The sequence below is a fragment of the Serinus canaria genome, chromosome 3, assembly GCF_022539315.1.
Source record: "Serinus canaria isolate serCan28SL12 chromosome 3, serCan2020, whole genome shotgun sequence".
NCBI lineage: Eukaryota > Metazoa > Chordata > Aves > Passeriformes > Fringillidae > Serinus > Serinus canaria.
Window position 1 is genome coordinate 3,821,979 of NC_066316.1, and position 19,367 is coordinate 3,841,345.

At 43.1% G+C, this 19,367-nt stretch overlaps 1 protein-coding gene across 4 annotated transcripts in view; it reads right to left on the reverse strand.

Moving 5' to 3' along the window:
- Positions 1 to 19,367, reverse strand: part of CCDC85A (coiled-coil domain containing 85A) — a 67,027-nt gene that overhangs the window by 43,491 nt on the left and 4,169 nt on the right. Inside the window, exon 3 of one of the 4 annotated variants that reach the window (XM_050972975.1) lies at positions 11,250 to 11,920. The exons of the other annotated variants lie outside the window; for them this stretch is intronic. Coding sequence (XP_050828932.1) covers positions 11,883 to 11,920 — 38 coding nt within the window. The 3' untranslated portion in view covers positions 11,250 to 11,882. Of the gene's footprint in view, positions 1 to 11,249; positions 11,921 to 19,367 lie in introns of those variants that run through there. 4 annotated transcript variants of the gene reach the window in all.

Genomic DNA, 19,367 nt, shown 5'->3' on the forward strand with positions numbered 1-19,367 from the left:
TTAGTCCTTGAAAACAAACCCATGTCTCCCACAACATCTTTCATTTCTTCACAATTTTTCCAGGGGTGAAGACTGAGTGCCAACAGCCCTTTAAGGAAACTGTCTCATGGCCACAGTTGTTTGTCAGACAGTCTGGCCAGATTTAGGGATGAAAACCCAAACATGGATCATTCTGATGAATTCAAGGTGACAGATAACAAAACAGGGAGATGTAAAAAGAATATGATGATTGATTTTTACCAAACAGAATATTCCCTGGATTGTTGCACTGCAGGGCTTGGTGGCTGTAATGGATAGAGGAGTTGTGAGCAGCACAGTCACCTGATACTTATTTACTCAAAGATGAAGGCCAAAAAACTGACTTATAGATCATAAAGTTCTTTAGCACTGAAGTTTCTGAAGATGTGTAGGGAAGCATAAGGAAAACAGAATTTCCAAGAGAGAAAACAGGTCAGAGAAGGGAGGTTTTCCCCCAGCATGGAATGATTCTTCTTGACAGTCCTGCACCATGCCCACCCTCAGCAGGCATTTTTGATTATAATTAAATCTATTTTATCTACCAAACCACCAGCAGAGTGGCAGGAACAAGAGGCCAAAGAGAAGATGTCAGGAGGTTATGATAAAGAGAATAAATAGGTGCTGTGATGAAAGAACACAAATCAGCTTCAGGACTTGAAGGAGAGAGGGATACAGGGCTGTGTTTGCTTGGAGCAAAGGGCAGCACTGCACAGCAGCTCCTGACAAAAACTGAATGATAATTCCACCACCAATGTTTACAGAGAGCCTTGGAAAAACTTTCAAGCTCTTAGTCTTTGGTATTTCAAAGAGCAAGTAGAAAGAATCTCAGTTTAATATTTCAACCTTTACCCTCACAGCATTTATGACTGACTCACAAGATAATGGTTTTTCCACCACAAGCTCACCTGTGCTCTTTCCAGAGGTTAAAAATCCAGGTAATGATCCAGACTGACCCTGCTCAGCTTTCAGATGCTAAGAAGAGCCTTGCTTGCAAAAGTACAGCTTCTTTCCTTTTAAATAAATAAAGGATTAAATGAAACAGAGCCTTTGCTTTTGTCAGCTCAGACACTGCTGAGCCCTTGTGTCACCCCAGACCTGCACAGGAGCCTGAGCCTAAAGGAGGATTATGAAACAACCTCTCCCAAAACAAAGTCATGGGCTCACCTCAGCTCTGCAGGGCAAGGACCAAAACTGCTTAAGGACCCACAAAATTCCACCTGAGTCCAACATTTAGCTGCTGTGGAGCCTGTCAGAGCACATACCCTGTGCTGTCTAACTCCCTGGATTTCAGAAGCACAGCTGATGGTCGCAGCAGCAGACAGAACAGCCCTGGAGGCTGATACTGCTGAGCTGAGCTGCTCTTTGCTCCAGCAGGACTCTGGCTGAGCTGACCACCAGCAGCTCAGCTTATAGACCCAACATGGCCAAAATGAGACCTCCAGGACTGGCTAGTACAGAAATGTTATTTTTACAGAGCCCTGAGTGTAAGGAACCCACTGGGGGAGCAGAACAGGTTTGTTCAAATCCCCATAGTGCACGAGGCCGAGCTTGCACCAGAAGAAACCCCAAAACTCTGTCCTGATGCACTTGTCACAGAGAGACAACCACAGCACATTAATCATTTCCCTGGCCTCTAACACACCTCTCCCCTCTCCAGCTCCTGCTGCCTGGATTCTCCTCACAGTTTTCTGAATCCTCTGCCTGAGGAGGTTGTTCTCTCCCCAGAAGTTAAAGGGTTAAAGCAGCTACAAGACTGGGAGCTGAAAATTCCCCTGCTGTGGGCATTTCCCTGTGAGTGGAATCCCAGTGCCTGGGGCTCCAAACTGAGGGCTGTCAGCTAGGATCAGCCCGGGAATGAAGGGCCATGCACAGAGGGATCATCCATACACTGGAGCTTCACTCAGTCCCCAAAAGCTTTACAGAGTAAAACCAGTAATTTGATAAGGAACCAAATAAATTGAGCTATAAACATCTTCTGCAGCACAAAGCTGGTGCTACATTAGGTTTGTAAAACATCTCAGGGGAAAAGGGGGAGGTTCTAAAACGCACAACCTGAAAATCTCTCATAGTTAATTTTTGAGTTTGGCTTTTTTGTTGTTTTAAATTGTTTATCAATCATACAAGATTCCAAGGGATAAAAACAATGAATAATCCACTCAAAATTAATTCTGCACATTGGTTCAACAGTTTTGAAGGTAATAAATCATCAATCACCAGCACAGGACCACAACATCTATTTTGTGCACAAAGCAGCACTTCATCATGGTAAATTTAGCTGTGTCTCATTAAACTGACTGCAGTCTCTGGCCAGCCAGTAAAACCTGAATAGGTTTTCACATTATATTCCTCAGAGCTCAAAATAAATCACAAAGTTTCAGCCTCATGTATCTATGTGATCTTTAGAAAATGAATTAACCATTGCCCCTACTGAACAGTGTGGAGTTAGTCAGAGCAGCAAAATTTCAAGAGAATCTTTCCTCAGCCTCCAAGGCTCCATAACAATCATATTAGAGATTTAAAAGCTAATTTAGTCTCCATGCAGTAGATTTTGTTTATTTGTGGTGGTTTTTGTTTGGGTTGGGGCTTTTTGGAGTGTCAGTGAATGACTCTGTACCAAGAGAAAAGCACAGTCACAGGCAAACAAGGTGGCACATCCCATTCCTCCAGAAATCAATGGCAATATTTCTGCAAGAGGATCAAACTGTGTATGATCAATTTTTCACTCAAATTCATTTCTTCTTCCTACTAGAAATGAAATTAAAGCCAAATCCTTCTGTCCCTTCCTCCTGTGGTTTACTGGCCACACTTTTTCACCCCTGCTAATGCTCTAAAAGATCTTCTACGTGTGGCCAACTGTGCCAAGGTTTTTTTCCAACCCCACTTGTTTCCTTCACTGCATTCCCACTGATTTTTCATACTTCAGTTATGGTGGGAAGTAGAGACTTCAGGAAGGTGTTGACAATTAAACATGAAACATATGTTCCTGTGAAAATAAAATCAAGATAATCATTGTGTGAATGGTTCTCTGCAGCAAGATAAATGTCCCCTCTCCCTCTGACATCCCATTTTTCATCAAAATGGGGTTGAACAGGCTGGGAAATCTGCTTTGGAACTGCCCCTGTGATCTGCCAGCTTACAGCACCCCAAGTGTTGAAAGGTCAGTTGTTGCTCCTGGCAATGCTAATTCTTAGTCCTGCTTCAAGGACTGCACTCCTGGCAGGAGAACAGGCTCAACAATCCCAGTTCAGTATTTCCTTGATTCCATTTCAAATCTTTCTCCTGCATGTGTAAGAAATAGCCTAGGCTGTAAGTGTGTGCGGATTTTTGCTTTTTTACAACTTTAGTGAAGGGAGTGACTGAAAAAGCATATGATGTTAGATTCAAGATTATTAAACACCAGAACATCTCATGTTAGGATACATTCAATAAATTATTTACCCTCAAGATTCTGGGCTTACCATGCACCATGTTTGTTCCTGTGATGCCCACAGGAGAAACTGCAACACAGCAGAACTTCACCCAAAGGTTCCACAATCCTGAGCTTCATCCTCTCCACAACTACCACCACCATGTTTCTCCATCTAGCTCCATTTTCCAGTGAAATGCTTTAAGAAATTCCTCAGCTTAAGAGGAAAAAAGCTCTAAACTACACCCAAGATCACACAGTAATTGTAATTTTTAATTATCAGTGACTAAAATCTGCATTTCCTCAAGGAGAAAAGCCATCAGCCTACCATTATCTCTTTAGCAAACACTGCTGGCCCTCAGCTGTCACCAGAGTGATGTCAAAAGGAAGCAGGCAAACCCCAATTCCAATCTCCAGAAATGCAATCCCAGATTGTCACACAGCCTGAGTGCAGGTCACACACAACTGTTTGAAGCACCAGACAGAGCCTGGTGCCCAGCAAGGAAGGCTCCCAGACTTCCATAATGTCACTTTGTGGCAGAGAGCAGGGCTGATTTCCTGCCCTCAGTAATGGATTGGCAACACTTGTATTAATTCTATTTTCTCCCTTATTGTGGCATCTCAGAGAGACTGTGCATTTGAATATTGAGCTTATTTGTACAGCTCCAGAACAAGCTCTGTGTCACCCCCAGAGCACCTTCCTGCACAATCCCTTGGGAACAGACTTGAAATTTCCCAGCAAGAGCCTCCCATCCACGCTGGAGCCCCGTACAGGAGCATGGAGGGAATGAGGTGTGCTGGCTGTGAACAGATGCAGCCCACAGCTCTGTATCTCCCTAAAAAACACACATTACCTTACAGGGAAATTGGAAATATAAAACCCCTCCCTGATAAACATTTTGACTCTTCACAAACACCCTGGCAGTGGGAAGGAGGGATGGTCCCAGGCAAATGCACATGATCACCTTCTGTTTGTAAACCAAAAAGGCAATTTCATATTAACCTGTGCAATTAAAACCAAACCTATTTATTTTCTGAGTAACCTTTCAGGAAAGCTTTCCATCCCACAGTACCTTTGATTCACATTAAATTTATCAGAATTACCATTTAGACAAACTGAGAGATTAAAGGTACTTCAGGTTATAGTTAGAAATACTCCTAAGGCTAAAACTAAGAATTAAAAAATATTCAATAAAGCTTTCAAACCTTCTGCTTTTGTAAGGCTATTTAGCTAAGCTCCTTGACAATGCTGAAAACAAAATAAAAACCCCTCAAAACTCATGTTGGATCAGAAATTTCTAGTTTAACCCATTAGTTATAAGGTGCCTTCTACCTGTGGAGCATGGGATTAAATTATTACTGAGCAATTCATGGCAGCCTTTGTACCTGAAGTTAATTCAGTGCTTTTACTTTAATTAATCTGATCCCATAACAGGTGTACAGATGGACAGTCCTATTTGTGCAGCTGAGTGAGCATTTTCCAGTTGAATTAAAATGAGACAAGTGGTCCCCTAAATGAGCTGCCACCCTGTATGGCCACATATCAAATGACCATCAAATTCTTACAGATTCACTTCACCTGGTATGTTTTTCCAAGCCCCAAAGAACCTGTAGGAACTTTTCAGTGCCATAAGCTTCATACAGCTGTTAGGCAGGGACTAGCAAGGAGGAATTCCTAGATCCCTGTCTCACTCTCAATAATAAATCACCCAGTATCAAAAATAAATCAAGGAAAAGATCTAGAACTGCAGGTTTTAATCTCACCATTGACTTTTAGTTGGTTTTCCAATGTAATTGCTTTTCCACCAGCAATAATAATCAAAGTACTCATAGTAATGACTTGCACAAATCATTAAGATTCATTTAGTAAAAGTGGATAGAAAAAAAAATATTTTTGCTTTCTCCTTTTTTAATAAGAAAGCTCAGATACAGCAGCAGAGCTCAACTAACACAGACTATTGACTGATACAGTGGCAGCAGTCATTTGAAAAATTAAATACTCCATAATAAAAGATTTCTGCCTTCCAGCACACAGGGGAAGAATCCTGCTAGAAAAAGAACTCTGGGAGAGGAGGAGAGGCCACACAAAAAGGAATTCACTTTTGTAGACTATCAGCTGCCAGGACTGCCAAAACCCCACTCACACTCATGAGGAAAGACTGGAGCAGCTCCTCCAAGTGCTCAAGAGACCAAAAGCCAAGGGGAGCTCAGAGGTGTTATGGAAACAGAAACCCAGAGCAGCCCCTGGGAGCTGGTGAGGACCAGCAGCACCACAGTAGTCACTGGCCATGGCTGGCACTGTGACAAATGTCCTGTTTTCCACCTGCCAGCAGAATGAGGTGGGCAGCAGACCAAACTGATACCTGTGACTGACTGAAAAACTACAGTCATTAACAAAACCCTTCAGTTACTGCATTCAGCACCCACAAACAACCCTAACCCTATATAAGTGGTCATTACCCACAGCTCTTCCTACCATTTCAAACTTGGAAGTGTTGGAGCTTTGGTTATCCTGTACCCTAATTCTGCTCTCCCACACCTTCATTTTCAGAAAGCAGGAACACTGTTCAAAAACAGGGCAAATTCAACATAATCCAACTTTAAGTAACTGGATTATGACATTTTTCCTTGCCCAGAGTCCTTCTAACATTTTTGTTTTTTCAGTCCTTCACTTCACAACCTATGCACTCTTAGATACAACTCTGACTCTGTCTGACCTCATCCACTTTCTTCTTCTCAAAAAAACCCTCAGAAACCATTTTCTGAGCAACTATTGTCTGCACTCAGCAGGGTGCAACTCCAAACCTCCAGCATCAAACACAGCCTGCTCTCATTACAGCTCCAAAAACCACCTCCACATGTGAGTGATGTTTCCCCAGAGATGGCAATCAGTCCTGAGCCCACTTGCAGGAGAAGGGAGATCCTGTTCAGTCCATCCTATTCCTGCCTTTCCACTTCCAGCAATTGTGTGTTTGCTGCTCCATCTGGGATCCTGTAGGGGGAGAGAGCTCTGCCCCCCAGGCAAGACTGGACCAGCTCCTCCTCTCCTGGAGACTGGAGATGTTTCATCCCTGCATCTTTCTCTAAGGTGCCTGGCTTGTGAAGAGCTCCAGCCTCGGCTCAGCATGTCCAGGGCAGCAGAGAGGGAGCCTGGCACACTGCCCCTGGAATGCATTTCCCACTGCTGTGTGAGAAGGGTTTCAGATCTGCATCATTCCTGAGATATGTATCTTTATACATTTCTAAATATGTTTGTTTAACAGGCCAATTAGCCTCTCACTAATCATCTCTCATGCTGGGTAAGAGTCTAGCAATGCAGACAAAAAATATACAGAATATTCCAGTTATTCCACTCCTCTGACTCTCCTGGCTGTGCCACACTCAGGAACATTCCCAGTCTCCCTTCATTGTATATAGATGAATATGCTGCTGATTTATATTTTTTAATACATGCTCTTGACAAGCTTCCCATGGCTCAGGCAGAAGGAACACCATGACTTGGGAAGCCTGTTCACCAGACTGAACACAAACAGAAATGGAACTGGCTTCCATAAGAGGATTCTGGACACTGTATTAGAGCATTCCATCTCTACTGACTGCCAGTGATAGTCCAAGAGCTCAGCTTAAAAATAAAATTACTGTTTTGACCCTTTCAAAATACCCAGGATGTGTTTTGATAAACTATTTTATTTACTTTATTGCTATTATCACTACTTCTCATTATTCTCTTTGAATTTCCATCTGCTTGCTGCTCATTTGTCTTATTCAGGGTTCAGAGTTTAATTTCTTGACCCACATCCATGAAAAGTTTGCAATCATAAAAAACGTGATAATCCCGTTAAGTTGCTATAAAACCAGTTAAACACAGTAGGAATATTTTTACAGGAGAAAATTATATGGCTCTGCAGAAAATTTTACAAGGAAAGATGTTTAAACAAATGCTACCTCAGAAGTAGCACCATATGTTCCTGTACTTCAGCATAAAAGACAAAACACCTTCAAAATGAAAAGCAATGACTTTTTTCCAAAAGCTACTGCCACGAGATTTTAAAAATAAACACTTATTTTAAGTACCAAATAATCAGAACAATTAAAAGACTAACAGGTTGCTAAGTCATGCTCAGGACACACAACCTGGTGTTTGCTCTGGTTTGTAATTAAGATGAGAACAGCAGCAGTACTAAATCTCTTTAATCTCTGCCCAGGTCTGAAACCTTGGCCTGCACTCAGAGCACATTTTGGCCGGGAGGGGCCATTAAGGACTGGCTGCCTGGCACGGCAGGAAGCTCTGAACTGCAGGGATTTGGTGCTCCCGGGCAGGATCGGGGCTGTGTCCCGTCAGCGCAGCTCCCCGGCCGGCAAAGCCCCGCAGAGCCCCAGCACCGGCGAGCTCTGGAGCCGGGACCGAGCCCTGCGCGGGGCCAAACCAGTCCTGAAGTGCCCCCGCTGCAGAGACCTCGCACAGGAAAGCTCCGGCTTTTGGCAGGCAGGGAGAACCTTCCCCCAGCTTCGCAGGACTTTAAGCAAACATTTCAGCCCGCAGTGTTTGACAGAGAGCAGCAGCCACCTACCTGCTAGAGCAGAGCCTGCCGGCAGCCAGCCAGAACAGCTCCAAAGCCCGAGCTCCTCCCTTCCACATCTGCCAAGGCACAGATGTTCAGCCTGAGCCTCGCCGTGGAGATTTCTATCTGCTAAGCACCACTTCCCCCCTCCCTGGCACAGTCACAATATACCACACTATTGATGGATGCTGAGAGCCAGATGACCATCTTGCCAAAATATTGTGTTCTCTTTTTTTTTAGTTCAAGAATATTCACTTTTAAATTTTATTCTGATGGAAGATGAATGCTCCTCTGGATTTTACCAGTTAGCAGCCTGAAATCCACAGCAGAGGGCTGCCCATTCCTCTGGTTGGTACTGGCATCTTCATTTCCCAAACCAAGACAACTACAGAAACACAACTACTCTGTAACAGTAAAAACAGGCCACGAGGAACAGGACAGAAAACAGACCTTCCTCTAGTAAAGCTATCACAGCCCTTCAGGTGGGGATCAATTGTAAATCACTTGGTGTGCCAGGACCTTTAAGCAGCCCTGTAAATGCAAAAGGTAGATTAATGGCTTCTAACAGGAATGCTGCACACACAAAAGAGAATTAAAAATAGCTTTGTTTCCCACTAGCCCAGTTCAGGAAATTCAGGAAGGAAGGAAGCATTGCCTTAAAAGTTGATTTTGAAAGGAAACACATTGAAAATGTTTGTCTCAAGCTGATTGTTCATAAAGGTGTTTTCTAGGCATGTGAGTAACTTCAGCCCCAGTTTTTACACCATGCTGAGAACAGACTAAAATAAGAATAAAGCTGTTAGAAAACTGACATGATGCAATGGAATAATCAGCAGCAAAACCTCAGGAAACCTGCACTAATTGGTGGCTGATTAATCCTGTCTTGTCTTTTGTTTAGCTCATGGTTCTAAACACACAGGTGATGATGACAATATTTCTGTGGTTTGTGAATTGTTTCCAGAAGCATTGATAAGAGCTGCAAGCAGGAGCCAGGCACTACTGACAGGTGTAAGCATTTCCTCAGGGTAACAGCACACCCACAGCTCTCTGTACACATCAAGGTCTCACCTTCATAAAGACATTTTTTCTGGCTGGGCTGCCACCAGGGGAGCATTCTCACACGTCAGTCGATGTTCCACACATGGCTGCTGTCCCAGCCCACACACAGGAGCTCTCCAGGGCCACCACTCTGTGAGTCCATCCAGCCAAGCTCTCTGGGCAGAGCTGGGCTCTCCTCACTCACACAACACTGGTCCCACACCCTCTGCAGGCTCAAACTCCAGCATGATGAGTTGGAGCAAGGACAGGACTTGCCAATGGCTTTGCACAGCAAGCAAGGGAGCAAAGGAAAACAGCAATGTCCTCCTCTGCCCTGGGTACCCCAGCCACACCTCTGGAGTCACAGACTTGCTCTGGACTTTTCAGAATCTTACAGGACCCCATGGAACTCCTAAAGCTTCTGCAGCATGAACCAGAGCTGAAGCTTTTGGGCCTGAAAAGGACAGATGTACTGCAAAGGCCATTTCCAGAAGAGGTATAAATGTGATTAATCTGATGACCAATGCTACAGATTCTCAGTCTTTCCCTCTGATGGGGAATTCAGCACATAACACCAAGGTTGTGGGTCCAATCTCCACACAGGCCACCTACTAAAGAGTTGGACTCGATGATCTTTGTGGGTCCCTTCCAACTCAGAATAAACTGTGAATCTGTGAAAACAGATGTCACTGAATATTTCTTTTGCTAGCTTTCAGATCTGACATACACTTGGGTTTGGGCTTTTCAGCATTTGGCTTTGTATTCAGAGGGAGAAATTTTCTGCACGACACATCCATATAAACACATGTTCACAAAACCAGAGCAAAAGAGGATGCAAGGTCTGATTACCCCCATGTCTGATGAGTTCTCCCCAAAATCCCACAACTCCCCACAGTCAGCCTCTAGCCCAGCTGATTGGTTTGCTATCAGAGCAGTTCTCCAGGCATGGAGAATAAACACAGATGGAGCTGGACATGGGCAGATCCACAGGTGACAAGCCAGCACCATGCCAAGCCAAGGTCTACAATCTCATCCACCCCTGGTTCTCCAAAGATCTGAGCTGGCTCAAGCCCTCGGTTAGAAGCTGAATCCTGAATTCAGATTGCTGAAGGGATGGTGCTCAGAAACAGAACTGTACCTGCCATCTGTAGGGCAAAGAGCCACTTCCGGTTTACACCATTAAACAGAGAAATCTGTGTTTGCTGAAATTCATCTTTATGTTTGCAACAGATGTCTCTGGGTGTGGCTGAACTGAGGCTGGGCTCTGCTGATGAGACTTCTGGAGCAGTGAAGAAGCTCTCCCAAAGAACCCTTCCCACTGTGCTTGCACAGACATGATAGGACACACATTTGGCACTTGGGCCCCATATCAGTAGTTCCATGAGCTGAGATGCAAATCAAGCAGCTGGCTCAGGCAGCAGCCAGCTCTCCTGACACCTGATGAGCAAAGCCACAGACCACCAAGCCTCAGTGTTTGGCGTCAAAGTGCTCCTGCCTCCCTGGGGAACAGCATTTCCTAATAAACAAAATGCAAACACTATCTGGATTTTTCTCAACCCAGGGAGTAAAAACCTGCTAGTAACTTTTATCTTTCACTACAGATTCTTGCCCAAGATTTTCCAGAGCCTCTTGGCTTCCTGTGCATCATTATGGGTTTCTGAGCAGCACTGCACAAACAAATAAATCAAAATCTAACAAAACTGGGGAGATATTCAAAGCACTTAAAGTGTTAATTTTGAGAAAAAGCATCACCTGACTGCATCTTTGCAGTCAAGATCATGTTTCCTCTGCAACAAGGACAAGGAATATTTGAAAATCTTATATTAGGTATAAGTGACATGCAGGATTAATATCTAACATCAACTGACTTAAAAATACATGTGCTAAGTGCAGCTCTACTGATTTCAAAGCAGACACAGCCAAGGTTTGCTACATTCAAACTATAGATCTTTTCAGTGATATATTCAGCAGTATTTTGCTCTCAACACCAACAGAAATTGTTTCTCATTCAAACATTCTTCACCAATCCTTCAAATATCCATTTCCCAAAGTGACACTGGAATCAACTGTCAGGTTTTCTTAGTTAAGAAAAATGAATAAAATAAAAACACCACGAAAAAGGAAAGGTGGAATAGAATAAGTTGCTCAGGGAACTGACTCCAGTGCCTGAAGGACACGCTTCAGGTGGCAGCTGATAAGTAAATACACTTGAATTTGCATTGCTGTAGAAAGTGGGTCATGCAAATCCTTTTGTGCTATATCTCCTTTTGGAGTTCCCCAGCCACCTTTTCAGGATTCCATGGATACAACTGGCTGTACTTGCAATATTTCAATCAATACAAGGCATCAACACTGTTCAACTCATTCTTGACAAATCCAGGATGAGTGGCTTGACAGCACAAAACTCTGGGATCCATGCTTCCAAGACAGTCTGATCAGTCACTTCCATGCTCTTGGCCAATCCAGCAATTCAGGCTGAATAGAACATTCCAGTCCACTCAAAAGTGAAAAAAAACCTTAACATTTGATTATATTCATGGAGAAGATAAAACACATAAAATCCCCATGTCTTCACACTGAAATTAGGATTTGTTTTAATAAAAACTCAGGATCTTTTCTCCAAAATATGTGCACATGCTATGATTGTAAGTGGTCACAAAGCAGCCTTCAGCAGTATGAGCTGGAGTACAGCCAGGCATCAAGTTCCACCAACAGGAATGAATCAAAGAGTTCTCAGCACCTGTACCTGGAGGAGACAGATTTGGTATCTTCTGCTGCTCCGTTAACACTGAAGGGCCTTTGGTCTTGGCATTTGGAGAGCTGGTTAGGAAAAAAATCATTGCTGGAATGCTTTCTTGTCATGTTTTCTTTTTGGACTTAGTGACACTGCAAAAACCTAAAATTCAAAATTTAACTTCAGGTTACATTCATTTCTAAAATGGACCCAAACAAACAAGATGAATGACAGTGACAGACAAGTGACTTCATTCAGAGCACTGGAGGAGCAGGGATATTTAAGCATCATGTTCGGTCTGGGCATCCCATTTCAGTGCAAGGAGTGAAGTGCTCAAACCCTTGGAAGGATCTGAGTCAATGTGCAGGTTCTTCCTCATAGCAGTCATGTGTTTGTTCTTGATATATTCATCTGCCTCCAATGGAATGTTCTTTTTGTTTCTCATAATCCAACACTATTTTTAGAGGCTCATCTTAATGTCCTCAGCAATGTTTGCTGACCACCAAAGTCCTAAGATGGATTTTGAACATCATTAAAGTTTGTTCACTGTAAACCAAACACAGGCTCAGGAGCCAAGAGGGGATGTGGGTCAGGAATCAATGCTTGTCTCCAGGCTTAGCTGCACTTGGCCTAAATGGGAGCTTATCAGAGAGTGATGAATCAGCCTTGCACCCTTGGCAGAAAGCACTGATATTTCCCTTTGAATCCAAGGCACAGGTACAGGCTCCACTGTTGATCAAGGCAAATTTCCACAGCTCACAGGAGCTTAGAGAAATTCAGTGAAAGAAATCTGGTGAGTTTTGAGGTCAAACATTTGAAGGAGCTATCTCACTGCTGATCAGATTAGAGGTGTTTAATATTATAGGCATAAAGGCTCTGGAATAATTGGTGCAACCTTGAGGAAATACCAAAATGGAGACCTATAGGAGACATTCCATATTGTTGGTTGCCACATGGCTCACGGTGCTTTTTCAGCTGTGACACATCTTTTACTCTTGACAGTGCTTGAACACTGATGTTTCCCTGGCCCAAATAACCACTTCATTTATTATATGGACTTCTACAAACCAGTAAAGTTTACATGAATCATGCAAATAAAAAATAAAGGGTAGAAGAGGCCTGTTCTTGCTGAACTACAGAGGTCCAGAGCTGCTGCCTTCTTCACTCCCCATGAATGTTAGAGAAACAATGCAAATATGCCCAAAATTTGATAGCAGAAATGAGGAGTAGAACTAAGACTATTTGTTATTCACAGCCTTCACAGAACTGTTCATCTTTTAAGACAGCCTAGCTCAAGATAGCAGCTTTCCCATTCACAATCAATAAATTTGCACACGCTTCTATGCTGCATACCAAATGCTCATGGACCCAAGATTACAATCCTGGCCCTCCTCTGTGTGCCTTGCAGAATTAAAAACACTTTAAAAAGAAATTTACAAGTCCACTAAATAAGCACAGAGTAATATCATTACTGCTTATTTTTCTTAAGGCAATTTTAGTTTATGCCCTTCACCCCCCATGCTATACTTGTATAACTCATTCCCTCAAACAGATTATTGTACTGCTTTCTGCAATAAGCAAAATTCAAAGCTATGTTTCAGTCCTAGCTGATTCTCTTCACAGAGACCACCCTTGAACCAGTGAAGAAGCAAAGGCAGACAAGATTTATATCAAGATCATGACTTGAAGATAATTCTCAGTGCTCCCTCAGTAACTATATATCTCTGCACATGACAGTATGACCCAAGATAAGCTGGGCTTCAGTTTACTAATTAAGACATAATTTACTAGCTCAGAAGCCAATGAATTTTCATTGCCAGTCATTTTCTAATGTACACAAGGCTTTATTATAGCTCATTAAATACCCTGTAATTTGGAATGCCTTGCTGTCCCTTACTCCTGTCAACATCCCTGCACTCTGTGTGTGTGGCAGTACAAAATGTGAACCACACATTACCCTGCCTGCCACACTCTTCCCTAACTCTTAACCCATTCAGCTCCAACCCCTGCACTGCCTGAACAACTCTCCACTGTTAACTTCATAATAAAAATTTAAAATAAACAAAAAACCCCATTAATAGGTGAACAGAAGAGACAGGACATTCTGACTGGCAAGCATAATATACACTACAAGGCTGAAGGTCTTAAACAAGCAGCACTCACCAAAAATTACTGTAATATACTGACTGTATTCTAAGTGCTATAGTTCAGAGAATTTTACAATTTAATCACTAATATTTCTAAACCCATATTTTACTGTTCTAAACTCACAATACTAACTCCAAAAGCTGTGTGAAGAACTGATACATGAGGCCCTGAGCTCAGGTCAAGGGTACTCTCTCTATGCAAGGACTCAGACAAGGTCTTAATGTGAGGATTTGCCATTCTGGCACAAAAAAAAAAGAAAATAATAACAGACAAATGTACCCACTTATTCAGGCAGACAACACTACCAGCCATGCAAACTCCTGATAAGCTCTCTGATGCAAAGGCAAGTGGCTCACACCTTGACCCAGTCTCCATGAAAAAGAAATAAGCTTGTCTGCTGCTTCCTGTACACACCAAAACAAACTCCCACTCACCACTCAGAAAACACGTTGTTTCTCAGAAATGCCTAACGAAATAAAGAAAACAGAAGAAAGATTAATATGCAGCTCCATGCCAGGTGTCCCACTACCACAGTCAGGGGGAGGGAGCAGGGCTGGCTCGCAGGGTGTTTGCGGGGACACGATGGGTCCCGGCGCCAGGATCGATCAGCCGCCCTCCCCTCCCGGAGCCCCGCGGTCAGGGAACTTCCAGGGGACACTCCAGACACGAGAGATGGCCACACGACAGTCTCGGAGCCAGCACGGCTCCTCCTCTCCATCCTGCTCGGCAGAGACGGGCCCTGCTCCCGGGGCTGCAGGGAGTCACTGCACGGGGCTTTGCTGTGGGAACCACGGGAACAGCTCCCAAATCCCTGGCGACAGCACCGACTGCCAGGGACCTTGGTCCCAGAGAGAGCAGGTACACTGGAGACGGCTTAAAGGGAATGTGTCTATTCTGTTCCATCAAAGAACGGCTGAATTAGCATTAAGTCCTCAGTGCAAAACAGCCGCCTGTGTAGCAGGATAGGCAGCCTCGGGGAGAAAGGAAAAGCAAATAAAACTTGGAAGCAGAGGCTTCCCAGAAGGTGCTGAGGTGTTCTCAGTCTTGCAGCAGGAAGGGCTGTGCAGCTGAGTCCCCCTGTACATCCCACTGCAGCCAGTAGTGCCACAGCACCCAAAAACCAGCCCTGCCCCCAGCACCTTGGATCAGCCTCTGAGCTGGGCAGTGCTGAACATCCAGACAACCTGTGAAATCCATAAGGAGAGGCATCACTCTGCCATTAACATACCCAGAGTTTTGCTGGAAGGATGATCCACTGCACACTAAAACATTCACATCAAAAGGAGTTGTGTCAGAAAAGTTAAGGATATGGAATTACAAACCTCTCCCAAAAGTCCTACAATGTGAGTTTCTAGTAGACTCATTGTTTTGATACTACAAAACACATTTTCAACATGATAAATCACTCCCCAAAAAAACCAAGTTGGGTAATAAATGCAGTGTGCTGTAGTCACATCCATATTCACAGCTCATGCCCCAGTTCTCTTACCGTATCAAACAGCTAGAAACAATTTACAAGTTTGACATCAAACCTACAGAGCTCAGTTGAAAGACTCTGACTGACAAAGCTTCAGAGCTCTACACTTCTGAATTAAATACCTGAAATAAACATGACATCACTCCATACTGTCAAGGAAAAAAAATCTACTGATGCTGGTAGCCTTTGGTTACACTCTGAAAAGGAAGCAATGCTGCCCCAGGCTCCCAGCTGTGCAGTGCTGGGTGCCACCAGGACAGGTCAAATCACACACACAGTGCTGTGCAGTGCCATTAATGACAGGCAGATTATTTGCATTTCAACTTGAAGAAACAAGAAGTGTAAGAAAACTTCCATGGAAACATGACATCATCCCACTCTTCAGCCAGCAAAGGAGAGCTGTTTGCACAGAGAGGGTATCAGCTAACTCAGTAACATTGTTAGGAGGTTTTTCTCTCTGGAGTCACACTGCAGTTTCCCCTTTTTACTCAGTGCAGTGGTTTCTAATTTAATTTTCTTTCTCACAAATGCATTTATGAGAGAAAGTGTCCAAAATTTATGCTGAGTTTCTCTTCAGCCTACAAACACCTTTGCTCAAGGAGAGGTGATGCTGCATTTGTTCTGTAAGAGCCCTCACACCTCCAGCAGTACAGGAGTGTTAGTCAGCATTTTGACTTCTCTTCATTAATAACCTCAGCAGGAAGCAAGAAGCACACATGAAAGCCTTTGGATACCTTCCTTTCACACAAAAGTCAAAGCTCAGAGTGAAACAAAGGACTTCTTAAAATAGAAAGTTGAAAATAAACCAGATTAAAAAACCAACACTTAAGACTGCAAATGCTGAAAGCAGATCAATTTATAGAGGCACTTACAGCCCAGATATCTGTGTCAGAGCTAAACTGTCAAGTATTCTTCTAGGGTCTATTAATGCTCTCTTCTCAAAATGTTTTTACTGCTGGTATTTTCTCATCTAATTTCAGCAATCTTTCTATTCCAAATACTTCTGCTCTCATTACCCAGAACATTTAGGTGTGATTACTGCAAAAGATTGTTATCATGCTTTATTTGGTTAAAACCTCTAGAATTAAATACATGTGTTTTCAATTAACAGGCACCAGGCCAAATTTAGCTCTCCCATCCCATCTTCTGTCACTCCAAAGTGTAAGGACACATTTCAGGAAAATATGTAGGAGAACCATGAAGTAGAGGGTATTTTTAAAGCCTTATAAATCTTATAAATGAAAGCTGACATGTCATACAAGAAAAAATACCAAGATCAAACCTTTGAGCACAGAAGATGAGAAGAATTATGGAAGGAAATGTTATCACCTCATCCTTTATTCCTCCAGCTGTGCCTGTGAGAGAGAGGCTGAGGTAACTTCCCCCATAGCTTAAAACATGCATGAAGGCCAATGATTAATGCATAAACACATCCTGCAAAGCAGCTCCAGCTGCACATCCCATTTCTGATTGCATTGGAATGTTACACTGCAGCTGCTCTGACTGCAGCCCCACTCTGTCAGGAAGCTGCAGACCCTCTGCTGCATCCCACACACCTCCAGCCCCAGCTCTGGGAGAGCTAACACCCCCCCCGTGGAACCCACTGCTTCCCTGTGCTCACCAGGTGCTGACAGGATTGCAAATCCAGCTCCATGGGAGCTGCTACAAGCTTCCACTTCTCCAGGAATGGCCAGGCTGGTCCCAAGCATGCTTCCAATTAGGAACAGCAGTTCCAGGTAGAGAGTACAGCATTTTTGGAATGAGGTTTGACATGCAGAGGAATAACTTCTCTCAGACATGATTCAGAGCCCAGCTCAGACCAAGGAAGATGGGACAGGCTTGTACTGACTCTGGTAAATTCTGACTAAATAATCAAAATATTTTATTTTACTCCTTTAAATATCAAAACATGTTTGTCTCTGCCAGTCATCATTTAGGGTTACCAGCACTTCACTCTGCACTGCTCACATGACAGCCCACAAGAACTACAATAAGTTTAGAACTTATACAAACTCATGACACAGATGTGCAAACATCTGCCAGCTAGAGATACTCCAAATTTGAAAACAAGCTGGATTGCACCAATGTGATACAATACTGTATGTACTGCATGGCTTTGGGATCACAAACAAATATTGTCCTTTCGTGCTGCTCAGCAGAGTTCAGGGCCAGGTTTCCAGGCCATTTCCTAACTCCCATTGTCACAATCTCAGCATTCCTTACAACAAGCTCGGGATTTTTATTGCCTACTCTCAGCTGGCAGGGTCAGGTACACACAGAACATCCAAACTCAGATTTACACATTATTTTCACAACAATAACAATTTATAATGACCAGCACTTCCTTATTAACTGGTCCCCATAACTTTACAGTAGCTGACAAAATCAGAACACAATATACCTAGAAGGATTCAGCCCTGCTGTGAAGACCAAGTATTTCCCTGAAGTTTAAATCCTTTTCTTCACAGCACAGCTGTCAAGAGTCTTACCAAGTTTGATCAAGGTCAGACAGATGTCAGAATTAAACCTCAAGCTTGCATCACATTATATAAATATGAAAGAAGAGAGATTTGACAACTTTCTGGTGAGAGAAGTTGTCAAAACAAAGAGGACTTCTCTGTAGAAGTGATTCTATAAAGCACAGGGCAGGCAAAGCTCTGATTAAAGTCAAAAAAGAACCTCCCAGAGCACCAGCTGCCCTCTCCAGCACCTTGTGGCCTGAGTCCAATCTTTTGACAGCTGAAATATGCTGCACAATGGATGCCAGTCAACTCAGAAATTAAGTAACAACTGCTTTCACTGCACTGTTAGGAAAATGGTTCTTAACAAGGCTACTTGGAGAAAAAAAAAACAACTAAAACACTAAAAACAAACAAAGTCTACAGTGCTGGTAGCAGAAAACCCGTATCTTCCTTCCCCTGTGAGTGAGTTTTAAAAATATATACTTAAAACCTTGGATCACCTTCCCACATAAACTGTGGTGGACTGATGAACACCATGGGTGCAAGAAACAAGTCATTTTTAGGAAGTCTGGTTCCATACTTCACTCTACTTACAGAAGGTCAATAGTAAACCCAAAAACCTGAACGGAGAAAAATACAGCATTTAATGGAAGTTGTGTAAAACCAGCTTGAATAACTTCTGTATTGCACATCTTCAGATATTCGTCACACACTCACCTTTTTAATAATTTCCAAGTCTTTAGAAACAGGAGTCTCTACACTTACCATGTTGGGGTTGGTCAGCCCTGTCAAAAATACACATTTCACTGAAAACAATGTGGATTTGCCCCTGCAGAGAGGGGCCAACTGAAGGCATTGTGCATGTTAATCCCTGCAGGTCACTGGACCAGTGTGACAAAGGTTGAGGACAGCACCCATCTCACAAGCAGATCCAACAAGTGGCCACTTCCACTGATGCCAACACAGCTTCTCACAGCTGCTTATGGAATGGAAATACAGGAGCTCCAACCAAGACAATTTGCTGAGGCAAAATCATCGATTTCTGCAGAGCTTGATTTCAAATCTAAGCGTAAAGGTCTGAGAAAAGGGTTTTCAACTAGGACACTAACTGCCTTCATGGGAACATCCCAAAGCACATGGAAGAAATAAAAAGTAGCAGGCTATAGGAATTGTGCTAAGTCTAAAGTGAGTTATTTCTACAGCAGAGTAGGATGGCTGAACTTTGTGACGTTCAAAATAACAAGATACTTACATTGTGACTCTCCTAAGACAATTTATTTCCATCAGTCAGGATACACTGCACTTAAAAACTAGGCATGTTCATTGGAAACCTTTCTAAAAGACAGCAATAACAAGAGTAAAGAAACCCCTTCTTGAGCTTCCTAAATTTTTAATTTGTTATGATTAAAAATATGCAAACTCAAGGCTTTGAAAGGAGCTATCAGATTCATTCCTATTGAGCCTACTCTTCATCTGGGGTCTTTTCCAAAGTTTATGGAGAAGAATCGAAGAAGCCTTCAAT